The sequence below is a fragment of the Galendromus occidentalis genome, unplaced genomic scaffold, assembly GCF_000255335.2.
Source record: "Galendromus occidentalis unplaced genomic scaffold, Mocc_1.1 scf7180000077471, whole genome shotgun sequence".
Lineage (NCBI taxonomy): Eukaryota > Metazoa > Arthropoda > Arachnida > Mesostigmata > Phytoseiidae > Galendromus > Galendromus occidentalis.
Genome location: NW_003805459.1, coordinates 490,308 through 506,383, shown reverse-complemented (window position 1 = coordinate 506,383; position 16,076 = coordinate 490,308). Strand labels below are relative to the sequence as shown.

The following is a 16,076-nucleotide window of genomic DNA, read 5'->3' as shown; positions in this document are numbered from 1 at the left end:
TTCCATTCGTTTGGCAGAAAACGCATCTACGGACACATTGAAATAGCTCTCTGAATTTTAACCACCTGCCGATGCATAATGCAGCTATATCTCTAAGCGCCTAGCATTCGCCATACGCCGACGTTGACACTGCCAGTCCCACGCATCGCCGCTTGAATATTATTCCTCAATGAACACGAATTATTCCTCTTGGAATGAGTTCACTACTCATGAGATCCACGAGCGAACGGAGGGCCTCAACGAATACTTCCCGGACCGCTATCTTGTCGGTTGAACTGAAGGTCCCCATTGGACCTGGACCGGGGGAATATTCCCGGAAAAATCGCGAGAAATTATCGGGGGCTGTTTCTCGGTAATTATTCTCGCACCGAAAACTTACGCATCGATTATTGCGACTTTCGAATGCGATGCAGAATACTACGAATAGCTTCTACCTGAAGCGGAAAATACTTGAGAAGTGAGTTTCCGGACCGATTGGTGATCAATCGAAGCTCTTGAGGTTCGTTTCCAGAAATATTCAATGATGAAGGGGGACCTGTACTATATTATCGTCTCGAAATTCGAGGACCCACCTCGTTCTGATTGCGCAGCTACGGCAGAAGTATACTCTTTCATACGTATGATAGATCAGGGTAAAACATGAAGCAAGCCTTGTCTTACGATTCGAATACCTCAACCTACCTATAAACATGACATTCCGTTCATTTATTGTGAGGAAGCCGAACGTTTACCTCCGACTGTTCAACGCATTGATCATCCCTGAGCTTATGTACTGTATTCCGGTCTGGCGCCCCCATCTCATGAAACACATCAACCTACTCAAAGGAGTCTTCAGATATTTCTCTCGAAGACTGAGACTTCGATGTGGTCTTGACAAGCTTGATATAACGCTACCAGATCTCATGTACCTAGCAGATCGTGCCGACTTACAAACCTTCCGTACCGTGATTCGGACGAAGACATATGATCATTTTGTAAATATAAAACGCACACGTCTTAGAAAACAGTTCTCGATCCGACCGAAACAAACTGCAAACAGCAGAAGAACAGCCAACTGCTATGCATGGCGCTTGGCTGAGCAACTCAGGGAGAAAGGTATCCCCGAGAGATTATTAACCCTTTTGAATAAAGCGCTTGATTGAGATTGAGAAATCCTGACCCATTTCCCCATGGTCTCCAAGTATGCACATATCTAACACGAAACATGAGTCAATAATCGTCGGCTTGTATACAACCTGTGTGTCTTCTACCTATAGGATTGATACCAGACCTATCAGTAGGGCTGGAGATTTTTCGCGGTGATCGCGGAATTCGCGGAAACCGCGATTTTCGTCTCTTTCTGGCGGTTTCCGAGAATTCGGACGCTTCCGAACACAGGAATATAATCATTCATTTACCACTTTCCTCCGAGGAAGGGTAGTGAAAACAACAACTCGACTGTGCCCTTGAATAAGCTCCAATGTCCGATAGTCGCTGACGCAGACCTTTCTCCGACCGACTCGAAAAATAATGGCTGGTGATTCATCGGAGGCAGACCTCCCTTCCGCGAATCTCAACGAAGTTCAGCGATTTCCGTGAATTTCGATCGAATTTTGCGCTTCCCGCGATTTTCACCCTCATTCACCGCGAATAGTCCGCGAATATCACAGTTTTTTTTTCGAAATCCCCAGCCCTTATCATCAGACCTATGACTAAACGGGCCTTGATCCTCTAGAAATCTCTACAAAATGAGGCCGGTCTCGATAAAGTCCGTTTCCTGGAGCCAAAAATTTCCCCAGGTTTTCCCAGACCCTTCTGAGGTGAGCTGATAAAAGATCCTCGTCACTGCTCACGAATATCCCGTAAATAACGAAGTAGTATGACGGTGGTGAGACAAGAGAGAACTAAATTGATATCACGAACAAGATCAACAACTAGAGACGCAGAGCACGAGTCACATTTTCCACCCACCATCGGCAGGTGGTCGAGGTCTTGGGGGACAGCGTCCCACCAAGGCTCGCCGGGCTCCCCCAGCTCGTCGAAAAAATTCCCCGGACTAGCCGGGGGGGTCGGAGGGGCGAATGGTTGTGGTCCCCCTTAGGGGACCAGGCACCAGAAGAGGGTGCCCGCGTGGCCGGGGTGGGCCGCGACGAATTCATCTTGAGAAAATAAAGAGATGTAAGCGTTTAATCTTTGCTGTAAGTATGACTGTTATAGCGATAACTATAAGTATATTTTTTTCATCTCCCAGGGTCCCTAGGAATAAGAACGGTAGATCGCGCAAATAGGAAGTGAGGAATCGGGCGAACAGGGAAGTGAGGATGCGGGGAAAGCGTTCATGATCAACATGAAAATTCGGGGGCTGATTCTTGAGTTCTCCTAATGAGATTCTCAGGGGATTCCGTCATCATGAGCTGGTGTCTTCTCTACCAATGGATCTCGATGAGAGTTGCTGAAGACGAAGCAGGATTTCCAGCGTCGCGAAACGGGACAGCGGGAAAACGGGACAGCGGGAAAACGGGACAGCGGGGAAAACGGGACAGCGGGAAAACGGGACAGCGGGGAAACGAGGCAGCGGGAAACGGGATAGCGGGAGAAGGGGAAGGCGGGATAGCGGGTATACGGGACAGCGGGAAAGCGGGGAAACTGGGATAGCGGGAGTACGGGACAGCGGTGAAACGGGACAGCGGGGAAACGGGACAGCGAGGAAACGGGTTTCCATCGGATCAGGTGGAGACAAACTGGGTTAGGAAGCTGAGAATCAATCAATCAATCAGGAGCGATCTATCTCGGGACTACCTTGGGTAAGGAACCGGGAATGTCGCGACCGCACGTCGGACGTCACGCGCGTCTGCACGCGGAGAATATCCGAGGTGGCCAGCATCTGCCATAGTCAGTCTGTCTGTAACTAGCGAAGTGTGCGCACGAGGGAGGTCGAGCCGACCGATCGAGTGCTAGGATTCGTGGAGGGGAAATAAACCGTGACAGTTCAACCCACTATACGTGTATTCCCTGCGCATTGCTCTTATCCCAATCAAGCCTCCAACCGTATCCTCACACTTACTTGACCCCCCCGCTCACTCCATCTGTGCTTACCCACTCCTAGGAGGATTTCGTTCCACGCCGGGACCACATCTTCGCGGCGGCGAATGTTGGGCGTGCTCCCCTGGACGACGAAAAAGATTAAAGCATGTTAGTGTCTTCGTCACTACCGTCAAGGGGACGAGCGGTTTTTGTTGGGTTTTCGTTCGAGGATATTCATTGCTTTCCCGGTCCATCAATGATTCTATCGCGCTGCTGCCACAGCAGCGGCGGGGAGAGGCTACCAGCGTGGGCGCTATTGCTTCCTCGTGCAATCCCGACTGTATACCTGAACCTGAGCTCTTAATCAAGACTTAAATCAATTTCCCTCGGCCGGTCTATGGAATCGGACCCGGGACCTTCCCGGCGATGGCGGGGAGGTCTCTCTCACGGTCTAAGTCAAAAACACAATAACAAAGATATGTCGTAAAGGCTTTTCCTATAGAGATAGGAGAACTGCCAAATAAGAGAGAATAAAAGGATATTAGCGATAATGAGGAGCAACAATGACCTACCTACGGCTCTGCTATCTCAAAAACTGCTCATTCCTAGGAGGCAGTGCCGGATTTAGAATTTTGCCGCCGTAGGGCTAATTTAAAAATGCCGCCTACCCTGACCTGAGTCAGGAGGGGGGAATGTATTCAGAGGCATTACCCGGGGGATATGCGAGAGTTTCGAGTCATAATCATGCCTAAAACCCGAACGGCGGCGGAGTCGACGCTCGGCGCCTTCAAGAATGCCGTCCACCGGAATTCGCTGCCTACCGAAATCTGTCGCCTACCGAGATTTGCCGCCCACCGAAAATTGCCGCCTAAGGCTATAGCCTTATTAGCCTTCGTGGAAATCCGGCACTGCTAGGAGGACATTATGTGTTCATGTGTCATCCTATCAGTTTTTTCTATTCGGTCGCACGATTATTAGAGGTGCCTTTACGCCTGAACTTTTGGTGATCCCCCCAATGGGCGAGTCTCAAGGAGAGACGTCCGTGTATTCTGGGAAAGAACAGAGCGAAGATGGGGAGAAAACTCGACTTCTCCTAGAGGGCGAAATGAGATGGACATTTACGGACGAGGATACAGTGGAACCTCGTTTTAACGGACCAGGATATAACGGGCACTCGGTTATAACGTACCGATTGCTTGGTACCGGCCGAGCCTAAGGGATCTCCTAGGTGTGTCAACGGACTCGGCCGTAGCGGACCCGATCACGGACTTTCGAATATAACAGACTGATTCCTCACGCTGGTTCCTATCTCACCCTTGTTAATCAATTAATCAGCTAGGTTTAACCAGACCGATTCTTGCGAGGCGGAAAATCGGACGCGATAGTAGCCTGCTGAGCTATCCGGAACGTCTTCATTTACAATTTCTGGGTGAGAGCCGAGAGGCATCCGCAGACACAGGGCCGCATGAAGAATAAGTGACAGAACTGCCGCTGAGATAACAGATACAAATCCGAGCGAATTTTGGAAACGCGATATGTCTGACAAGAACGCAAGTCGAGAGGGAGAGTGTTCCAGAAAGCTACCAGCTGGTAAGCAGGGGCGGCACGGGAGTACTCGAATCGGACCCCGGGCAATCTTGAACGTAATCGTGTATAGAGTCTCTACCGACAACTACCAAATCCGGGACGTTAGGGAGTGGGAAATCTACAGAGGACTTAAGAGAGAGGAACGCAAGCGAGGCAACACTGAAAATGTAGATATCAGTTACTTTTAGTACAGGAAGCGAGTTGCACATGTGTGAGAGACGTGAGAGCGGGGAGGAAGGCCGAGGAGCGCCCTGAGAGTTTTGTACCAAAACAAATGGATGATTTCCGTCGAGCTTCGTTCCGATGCTCGAGATCATCATTTAGACCAGGGTCTCTCAAAGCGAAGAGCGGAAATATCAGATAAGTCGGCCCCAAGTAACTCCCAAACGCTGTAAGGCGAGCCTGGAATAAGAGTCTCATAGAATCCTAGCAGTCATGCAGTAGAATCATCCCCGACCCTGAACCCTCACCGGGTACCTACACCGGGGCATTAACCCTCATAGTGCCCATACATCGGATGAAAATGCGTTCCGGACGGGTATTGCACACACCGCCAAGACCAGGACCCGGCGGGATTGAGGCCGGCGCACCGCCAGACGAAAAGGTTGCCCGAGCAAACGACGCGGCCGCTCAGCATGACGATCAATGACGGTCAATTTAGTTTCAAGAACTCCTCTCCGGAGCCTCATCAAAACATGCTCGAGAGCCGCGACGAAGAGTCCGAGCTTTCTTTTTTTCGAGATCAGAGACTGTCGAGATCATTAAACGGTATCGAGACGTGGTCGAAGCAATCTGTATTCGACATTCGATCTGGCGTGGGGGTATTTCCAGATACCAATGACTAAGAAAGCAGCGGAGCGCTCAGCGTTTATTACCCACGAACTATTGTTCGAGCCGAGAGTACTCACTATGGGACTCTGTAATGCACCAGCAAAATTTTAGGAGCTCATGATGCGGGAGAACAACTGATCGGAACAAAGCAGACGTTTCCATTCCTCGATGATCTCATTACCGCAGCGGATACGAAGGCAGAGCAGTTGAAACAAATCGAGGATAGTTCGAGCGCTTTGAGACAGGCAGGGTTGACGATACGATAAGAGAAATGTAAACTCTTCATGGAAACGGTTTTCTCGGGTTTCAAAATTTCAAAAGACAGAGTTCGACCAGGAAAGAAACTCAGGGCGGTCGAGGAGTTCAGTGCTCCGAATGGACGTCCACGGAGCTAGACGATTATTAGGTTTAATGTCGTTCTTCAGGAGGTTCATAAAAGATCACACAAAGATGGCATTTCCGATATCGTCACTACTAAAAGAAGGAACGAAGTTCGAGTGGGACGATAGGGGTGCAAGGCGTTCGGAGATTTGAAGGCAGCTCTAAGTGGGGCATCATGAGGCAGGTTCGTTCTAGGAAGACCAAGGGAGCTCCACACCTGATCGTCCCGATGGCCCGATCTTGTTATTTCCTAGCCAACGGAAACCCTGAATCCTCGGTGGTTTCTCTCTGTTCATAAGCCTAGATTCACTCACCAGCAGGATGTCCGTGCGGTCGCTCCGTAGGATTTCTTGTTCAACCAACGCCCATTTTCTTTTTTGAGACCGCGCACCATTGAGGTTCAAGGTCGCGACTCTCAGGTCGGGCACTGGAAGTGTTCTTTCGCCATTCCGTGCCCGCCATCAACGAGCAGAATCCATCTTCGCTGCAGACATCAGGCCAGAGAGAACAGTCATCGAGACGTCAGCGATCGGAGCTGCACAGGAAAAATTTTGAAAGTTGATCTATGTGAGCTCGCCACCAATATAAAGAATTTTCATTACTGTTATGTTCGAAAATAGGCTAGAAGATTTAGTCAGGTCTCTTCTCAGGCACATGTCAGGCGCCATGTGAGCGATAGCGTGGTCGAATGTAAACACCCGATCGTAAGCCACGTCGGAGGTGTTTAGCCGGAGACGTGGATGTAGGTATGTCAGCAGCACGTCGCCGGAGGAGCGGCTGGAGAGAGACTGCCTCTAGTCGTCATTCAGTTGTTATCATTAGCAGGGACTCGGTAATTTCACTTGTCCTGGGGTGAATCCAGGTAGTAGGCTCCCATAGAAGAAACAGCCTTACAAGTTGTTGGGAAGTCTAATAGCTCGATAGAGCATTGTCTAACTCAAAAAACCATTTCGAGATCATTGACCCGACGGTCAATCCTTAAGTCGAATCACGCGAGCCGTTAGCTAGTCTCGCTCGCCCGAGCTGCACCGGCAACTTAGAGAACGGGAAAATAAATGATTCATTCTGAGTCCATCTCGCGACGGATCGACGTGTCTTGAGTCTTGGTTAGAGTGGAAACATAACACAAGTGTGTTTACGATTCCCATGAGATGGTGTTACGAGTTCAAATATGCCATCTACAATAATAAAGAACAACCAGTTGGGTATTAGCCTTAATCAGGCACCTGTCGCCTCGTGCTCTCTCAGTAAAGTAGCTAACAATTGGCGACGAAGATGGTGAAACTGTGAATGAAGACCATCGGCGGGTGACGGAAGATCAGACGTACGTCCAGAAGCGAAGAAGAGAATCGAATCGAGGAGGAAAAGGAACCCAAACTCTACATGCTGGGAGCCTCAAATCACGTGGGGACATCCGCGCACACGAATCCAGGGTATTTCCCGGAGTTATCATCAGGATCGGAAACCTGGACACTATGAGAAGCTCGTCTACAAAACCATCTGGAATATCATCAGGCATCGGACCCCGAACGGAAGAAATGCGCGCTACTGGCGTACATGGGTGCCGATGCATTCAGGAAACTCCACGTCAGAGTTTTTCCTGATCGTGAAGTCAAGAGCATCCCATACGATGAAATCACGAAAATTCTCAAGGCGGTCTACCAACCCGAGCTAAACGTATGGTCTTCGAGAAGCAAATTCAGAGACATACGGCAGAACTCCGCTGAGTCATTGTGGGGGTTCGAAGGCCAGTTACGAAAGGCTAGCATTGGGTGTCATTGGGATCAAAGGAGCTTGCAAGATAATCTGATTGAACAATTCATCCGTGGAATCTCGGATGATCGAGCTAAGCAGCTCCTCCTAATGAAAGCAGAGAAACTATCGAAGCTATCGAAAGTTTTCGAGCTGGCCGAGAACCACGCCAGTGTACAGAAACCAAACGAAGACATCCGCAACCAGTCCCGAATTCGCTTCCGTCCGTCATAAAGAGACGATCCAATGTGCTCTCCTTGGCAGACTACTGCGAAATGATGCGTAAAGCAAACTTCGAACAAAGAGCTCTACTGAATAAGCACTGTCTGCACGATCCGAATCTACCACCGGTACAGATTTTCTTGACTGGAGCCACCGACTGCGGTAAAACATTCACGCTCAAGTTCCTTGACTACTTATTCTGATTACACGACTGAGACTGATGCGACAGCGATTACTCACCGAAACCACTGGAGGGTGTTCGTTCATTTTTCTCTCACGCTTGATTAACCAAAGAGAAAGATACTCATGCGTACACCGGTATGAATAGAATCCGGTCGGGAAAATCTATTCAACTTGCATCTAGTGGATGCATCGATTGGCGGGATGCGCAACGATCCGATTTGAATAAGGGCGCGAAACCCGGAATTCAGAATAGACGCCGATGGTTCACTGCAAGCGAAAGCCCGGAAAATTCCATGGAGAATTCGGCACTGGTTCCGGGACACGACCCAGGCCTCCGAGGGTGATTCCTAATTGGATAGCTTTTTCGTCTCGACGCAAGGTCTCCAGCAAAATATGTCTGATTTTGCCGAGATGTTCGTAAAATCCCTACTCTGACGCACCTGAGGCTTAAAGTAGGTATACTTGAGCAGGCCTTCTGGCTCTTCGACTCGGGGCCTCATATGCGAGAACTCGCGAATGAATCGCTGCTAACGAAGTTGGGAAACAAAGATATACCCGGGTCGCTCGCCGGTACCGTCCCGGATGCCCGATTTCAATGTCGGCTCGACTCGACCGATTCGCTTCGAATTTTATTCAGAGCACTGATGGAGTAGCGGCTTCCGAATTCGAAGAAGGAGCATGTCATGAGCCCGGGACTTCAATTTCATTCGATTCGGGGATACCCCAGCGAGGGACAGGCTTTCCGAAAGTCGATAGCTCGATCGCGAGCCGACACACAGCCCATATTTTCTCGGTACGTCAGATACGCTCGGCAACTTGGGGCGACATCAATCGGGAATGTTTCGACTACACAAGCGAGCTGAAACGTAAGCCGCACCAATCCAAATTTTCTCCCCGGGGCCGCTCCTCGGGGCTTCCTTTAGATAGGCTGCCTCATTGAGAGCTACCGCTCCTTGCCGCTCCATGTCTAGGGATTATCATCATCCATCATATTCCAAACTCCCTCCAATTAAAATCCTCACCCACGGACAGCCGGGTGGAAATGAGCCGCAAGCTCAGCCGGAAACGCCCGGCGTCCTCCCTCGTTTGGGAATTCCGGCAATTCGTTGGCGGGAGCCCAGCAGAATATACAGCGGAGCGTACCTGTCAGAAACGATAGAAATTCCAATCAGGATGCTTGGAAGATACGCCCGTGATCAAACGCTCCCTCCGAGAGCTCTTGCATCTAATCAGCATTTGATCCTCAAAAAAAACAGACTCCGAGAAGGGAGACCTGTTCCATTTTCGGACTCGTACGGAGAAAATTCGGTCGATTATGCCGTCAAGAATCATCCGAGCAACTTTTCGTACGGACTGTCGAACGAGCAACCTTTCGTGCGGACTGTCGATCGATTCTCGCGATACTAGCGGCCGACTTCGTTGATAACATGAATTCGATACGCATCATGAGCTCTGACGCTGCACTTCTAATTTCTCTGGCGAGAAACTCATTTCCGAATCTTGCATATTTCAGGGTGTGAGGTCAGAGCAAATTCTCTCCAGATCGCTTCAGTCATTCTCAACCAGAGCTCGGGGAGACATCCGCTGTGGCCCCCTCGTCCTTATGGATCGGGTTCACTATGATGTAGCAGTCTCTGGGATTCGGAGGAGTATTCCAGCTTCTATTGGTCTCTGAGTGCATGACCAGCGAATTTCCCGGAGTTTCAGTCCACCACAAGTATCTCCGCATACACCGAGAAGCGCTCCGGTCATATCGGGTGATCATGCGTTCGGAGCAAAGTCGAGCTGAAGTTCTTCAGTCACCGCCCGATCCACTAGCTCAGGGGTTCTCAACCTTTTTTGCCCTGCGGAACCCTGGTGGGGTTCCGCGGAACCCTTATTATTGGTTTCGGACTCTATCTTTCCAAATTTTCCCCTTAATCACCTCAAAACCTTCGACCACGATCGCATGAAGTATCCTGCATGCATTAGAGCCTAGAAAATTCATTCCAATTTGATAAAATGGATAAAAGTCTGAGCAGCCGAGCAGGGGCTCGCGGAACCCTAGGGTTCCGCGGAACCCAGGTTGAGAACCGCTGCACTAGCTGAATCAGCACTGCTCGTGTCAAGCACGACAACTCACCCAGAGATTACTGAGATTCGTGCGTTGACCGTGCGCGTCTAATTGGGATGAGGCATCCGGCGACGGAAAACTCCTATCATTCACCCATCCTCCTGTCTTCACCGATGACTCCCGTAACGAGAACTTGGAAGAAAAACAGAGAAAAACATTATTTCCGGGGGAAGTGAGGAAACTGAGTGAGTATGTGCTCGTTCACTATGACGGAAGGCAAATCCTTAGAAATTCACAGCTCCCGGGACCCAGGACTACGGAGTGTATGCCTCGGCCGAAGATGAAGAAATTCTTCTGCTCCAATCATGATTATTGAGAAGAGTTAAAATTCTTCCAATTCGCCGGATGCTCGGACCGACGATAGAAGAAGAGCAGAGCATCGAGATGAGGAATTGGGCGATACCATGGGTATGCCGAGAGAGAGCCGGCCCGAGCATGCGCTCCCTGGATCTCGCTTCTAGATTCCAGAGGAAAAATAAGAAGGAGTTGTCCCTCTCGTCCCTTCGGGACGATGCCTGGCTAGAGCGAGCGGGACATGGAATGCCTGGTCAGGAATCCGGACGGAGAGATCCCCATCTTGATCGGCGATATGAATTTTTAAACTAGGGGTCGCGCATAGAAAGATGAGCAGGAGATCTCGCCGTCCTCTGGGAGCTCAACTCTTTTTTCTCGCATCCGAGAGTACAATCACAGCCGGAACTGGGGTTCGCAAAGGACCGCGGGGTCGGCCAGAATGTCGAGCTTGAGACAACCATGTAGGACCGGCTGCTTCCGTCCAACCCATCAGCAAAGATCATCTTCGGCATTGCGTCCAACGGAGTCCGAGTGGTCCGGCCGTCGAGAGTTTTTGAATTTCGCAAACTTCTTAAGTGCTCTGATTTGTAAGCATTCCCCCTTGAACCTTCGAATGAACAATCGAGGCCTATATTGAGCCCTTGTGAGGTGCATTTAGTGCTGGGCATCGAACTGTACAGACCGAGCGGGAGCTTACATCTGTAGTGTGCAAGAGCCGCGATCTCTTCCCATCTCCGGACGCCATTGGCTGGCAGGCAGGCAAGCAGCAGTAGCGCAGCAGGCAGAAGCAAGCAGCAAACATAAAAGCGTTGTGTTTGGGCGCTTCCGTGTCCGATGTGTCGCAAACTCAAGTGAGCGAGAGATTCGAGGACGTGCAGTAGTTTCCTGGATAGGATCACGATGAAGCTCGTCACGCTTCAACCTGTCGAAGGGTCCCAGAAGTCGGTAGAAATCAAAGTCGGTAGGACCATCATCGGACGGGGTCCTCTACTCGAGGTAAGCGATTTCGAAGCTCCACCGTCAACTCGACTCTTCTGGATCAGCTCTTCGGAGTCTATAGCTCGGGAGGCGTTCATCGTCGATGAGAAGTTACCTGGGACCTCTCCAGAACATTGTGGACAGCTTAGGTGTGCCAAGTGTCAAAGTGTTGCGCGCCTAGATTTGCTCAAGAGTGGCAAGGAGTCGGCAACTCCAGACAGAGAGCTCCGCATCTCGGTCCCTTCTCCGTTTCCGGCTCCGGCGACCCCTGTTTGTGGAAGTTTCGGGGAGCTCTCTGGCTCAGGCTCGATTCAGAGTTCGTGGTGAAAACGAATGAAGCTGCGTTGTGCCTGAATTATCGCGTGCTTATGCGAACGCGGGTCTTTGACGAATGTGCGTCGTGCGTTCGAAACCGGGTGTCGTCTATCAGCCGGGGATCCAGTCTGGATCGGCGTGCACGACGTTAACTTCTATTGCGTGAATCCGTGAACTGCTAGGCTTAGGTTGGAAAAGAATAATGATCTTTTTGGAATCCGGCGGCACCCGTCTTGGAAAGCTTTCCAGCGCTCACTGAGTAGAAATAATTATCTGGAGGAAAATAAAATGCATCGAAATTGGAGCATCCCAACTTCCTGGAATCGAATGGCCTCGATAGGTATAAACCTCAATGAAAGAAAATTTGCAAACTATCAAAGCTAACCCCTCTGTCGGAATTCCAGTGCGCCGATAAGAAAGTTTCGCGCAACCATGCCGTCATCGAAGTGCGCGAGTCTGGCGATATCTATCTAACCCCTACGCACGTGAATCCGTGCTTCTACTTACCGAACGACTCAAACAAAGGCTTCGAAGTCCTCAAGAAAGATTGTCCTCAGCTGATTCATAATGGAGATTCCTTCTCCCTACTTCCCAACGGCTTCAGATACAGGTTAGTTCCTCCAGCCCACATGAGGTTGGTGGAGCCCATTGTACCGAGGCAAGATCAAGGTGCATTTGCAAATTCAAGGCAAAAAAATCGAGGTGATGGAGTCTTCGACGCTTCTGCATTCGAACTTCCTCTGACTTTCTGTATCGAGCGTTCTTGTCGCTTCCCATCCTTTCTCTCTAAATGCGCTCCGGACAGAATACCGAACCCTTATCCTAGACCAAAAAAAATTGGCTCGCACGTGTACCTATCTCGACCTCACTGAGCATTATTCGCTTGGTTTGCAGGGTTTCGGTATCGGATGTCTCTGACTACGAGAGCATCGAGAGCGAAAAAAATATCGCAGCCACAGCGGCTGCGGTCGCGGCGGCCTCCACAACAGCTGCAAATAAGGTCAAAGATAGCGCTTCCACTCCCGGCAGCAACACGACGAGTGGCGCTGGGAATAAGAAGGACGAAGCGCTACTCAACGGCGAGAATAAGAAGGATCCGAAGGAGGATGACAATCACAAAGCGAACCCAGTTGAAGAGAGTCCCAAGGACAACGGGAAGCCCACCCCACCGGTGAAGAACGGCCTGTGTAAGTACACGATATCGCCGCTTGATGAGCCGTGTGCTCCGACCAGTAGTGGATAGATTCTTCAGAAAAGCTGATCTCGCGCTGGGGTCCGAGCCGGCCATTTGGCTTCCGGACTGGCTTCATGTGATTGCATTCTCGTCGCTCTTTGCTTGATGTCCCAGGTTCCCTTATTACTTTATTCGTTAATAATCCAACCCCGAAGCCGTCAGATGATTGTAGTGTTTCCGTGGTCCGGGTCGCCCTCGACAATATGTGTTCTCTCCTCGCTTCCTTTGGTTCCATTTTAATTCGTTTTTTCCTTTCTCCTCATTTCGTTTAGCGCCGGTGCGAGCCAGCAGCAGACGAATTGAGTCGAAAAACGCATCCGACAAGGATCTCAGTGGACTCCGGGATCAACAGCACAAAACTCAAGCTGCCCTTAAGCAGAATTGCTCGGATTCGCCTGATTTGGCGGAGGATACTACTCCGTCTGCGAGTGTGAAGGAGAAAGAGAGCAAGAGTCGCGATTCTAGGAAAGCTCCGGTCGCCGAAGATTCGAAGAGCGATAGAAAAACACTCCCGAAAGGAACTCCCAACAGCAGCGTTCCATATAATTCAAAAGACAAATCGCCCCTAGCTTCGAAGAAGATCCTCAGCGAGAAGTCGGCGGCAAAGAAGGACGTCCGGAAAGAGAAAACGGATTCTGAGAAGCAGAAGCAACTTAAAAACTTCGACTTCGACGATGAGGATGATGACCCAGTTGTCAAACCAGCCGGAAAGAAACCCGTGAGTACTTGGTCACGGGAATCGTTGATTGAATGCGTCATTTATTTCAATGATGAAGTTGTTCTCAAGCGTGCATTCTCGTCGGGAAGCACTCATCCCTGCCTTTTGCGAATCGAGCGAATATCGAACGGAAAGCATTTCCATCGCATTCTCTTCCAGGCTCAGAAGACGCAAGCCAAGAAGCCAGCGGAGAGGTCCACGGCAGGCTCGGCGAGCGTTCCGCCGAATCCCAGTACGTCGAAGAGGAAGGAGCCTCCTAGTCGGAAACGCAGTCCCCCGCCCTCTCGGAGCAGCGTCGGCAGTGCAAGCGGCTCCCGGAGCACGAGAACACATCGCACCCTGATCCAGCGGATATCCCTGGACGACTTTATGGCGTCCGACGAAGAGTGGATAGCGACCTACGCTTCGAGCGACGAGGAACGGAAAAAAGCGCGCAAGAGACTCGGTAAGTCAAATTTTCGACTGTTTTCCTCGAACTACACGACTGACCCTGCAATGGTGACATCCGCGATTCCCTCAGAGCCCATAGGTCTCATATTCGAAAACTCCGCTTTTTCCAGCCAAACGAAAATCCGCTGCCGAAGCCTCCTCTGACGAGGATGATTGGAGTGGCAAGAAAACTAAGAAAAGACAGGCGAAGAAATCCCGAAAGACTAACACAGATGACGAGAACGATGACAGCGAGGACGACGATGGCGAGGAAGAGGAGGAAGTCAAACCGAAGCGATGTGAGGGCTATGAATTTCCCTTGCGAAAAGACTCGGCGGCGATCCTTCCCGTAATTTTTTCGAATCGTCATATTTTCTCATGCCCTCATCTCTAATCCACAGCGCGGGGGAGAACGTCCACTGCTGCCGCAAGAAAAAACAAGAAGAAAGCGAAGGTCACCGACGTCTCGGAGAGCTCAGATGAGAGCAAAAATGACGCCGGAAGTGACGACGCCGACGAAGACGAAGTAGAGAAATCGAAGGCGCCCTCGAAGAAAGCTCAAGCGCCCAAGAAGAAAGAAGCACCCAAGACCGCATCGGCGACGGCGGCGGCTGCTTCTGCTGCTGCTCCGACGCCTCCGAAGAAGAAAGTCTTCCGACGAAAAAAGTCCCATCTGTACGCCGAGTCTGAAGAAGATTTCCAGAGACAGCTAGCTCGAGCTATAAGGGAGTCCAAAAAGGAGCAGCTAAGAAAGTGAGTTGTCCGTCTTGGTTGCGTAGGTTTCTCAGTTCTCATAAATTGATGATTCGTTCTGACTTGGATGTTGTGTTCGGTTTCATATATTGTGTCTTTTCCGCCGAATCGGAGGGAGCGAATGCAGTTTTAAGCTTGGTTTTTGTTTCTTTCCTTTTCTAAAGATGATCGTGTATACCGCAGGGAGTGCGAAAAGCGGGAAAAAGCAACCGGCTACAGACCAACAGATCATGCAGCGCTCTCATCGACGACAGCATCAACATAGCTAACTAATCGACTGTCGACAGCACAGCCTTCCAAGCATATAGCAAACCACCGATCAACAGACTAGTACATGCCGAGTTCTGGACTAGGTCCACGTTGTAACTTTAAATAATCTCTTGTGTAAATGTACTTAGAGCTCTCGTTCGAAGGAACACGCCATTTGTACGGACATTTTCAAGCATTCGATGCTCGGATCGTGAGACAGTGACGATCAGTGGAGTTTTACCTCCACGACTTCTGAGAGGTTTCGGACGATCTTCGGGCCCCGCGGAGCGCACTCTTGGTATCTGACGACCGCAAAACCCTTCGAATCTGTCCCGTTCTCTCAGGAAGGGAGTTCGACTCGGAGGAGGGGTCCTCTCAGAACGAGCGACGGACAGATCTCGGCTATTCCTTCGAGCAGAGCTGTCGTTTTCGGTCATCTGACGCTCGAGTCGTGAAGTGCAGCGAGGGGATCCACCGGCGGACCCGTCGCGGATGCCCATGATCGAAGTCGGAAAATCAAATTCGAAGCCAATCATTTTTTCTGCAACGGGAAAATTCGGTCGATCGACCGGTGAACGGTCATCGTTTCGCAGGATAATCCTCCGGGTCCTAAGTACCCAGATATATGTATATCTGCCTGAATGGCCAGATATTCGTCGAGGAGAGCCCACTAATAAGTCTAAGCTAATGTGGATGATGAGGTCGTTCGCAGCGGGTTAGCGGTGTTTGTTGTGCAAGCAAGTCGAGCGATCGCCCGCACTTGGTCCGCCTAGGCCCAGAGCTCTCATTGGATATCGTGTGCATTATAGAGTGATTTTAGCATTTGCAAGAATATCCCAAAAGCACTAGCTCTTGCTCACGAGCCGCATACGGGTGTTTTCTCCTGTAGATTCGAGGCTCGAGCCGGGAGTCCGAGCTGCACGAAGCACCAGGGAGAAAAAACCACGTGCACCATTGGTGCTCCCTGAAATTCGGAGACGCCTCTCGGTGGTCCATCCGATGAAATCGCTGCCAGGGAGCAGTCTCGTTTGACC

At 50.5% G+C, this 16,076-nt stretch overlaps 1 protein-coding gene across 1 annotated transcript; it reads left to right on the top strand.

Annotated features, from left to right (window-relative positions):
• The first annotated feature begins 11,266 nt into the window (after positions 1-11,266).
• LOC108864427 (aprataxin and PNK-like factor) lies at positions 11,267-15,066 on the top strand. The gene is made up of 8 exons (XM_018640036.1): positions 11,267-11,362; positions 12,064-12,269; positions 12,554-12,846; positions 13,166-13,611; positions 13,771-14,056; positions 14,172-14,339; positions 14,442-14,638; positions 14,977-15,066. Exons 1-8 carry the CDS (start codon positions 11,267-11,269, stop codon positions 15,064-15,066), a joined length of 1,782 nt encoding a protein of 593 aa, XP_018495552.1.
• Positions 15,067-16,076: the final 1,010 nt, after the last annotated feature.

Bases quoted from the DNA above. Each gene is read 5' to 3' on its own strand.
- LOC108864427 (XM_018640036.1), top strand. From the start codon at position 11,267: ATGAAGCTCGTCACGCTTCAACCTGTCGAAGGGTCCCAGAAGTCGGTA. The intron at 13,612-13,770 runs GTGAGTACTTGG...ATTCTCTTCCAG, and splicing joins AACCAGCCGGAAAGAAACCC to GCTCAGAAGACGCAAGCCAA. The intron at 14,639-14,976 runs GCGACGGCGGCG...TGTATACCGCAG, and splicing joins AAGCACCCAAGACCGCATCG to GGAGTGCGAAAAGCGGGAAA.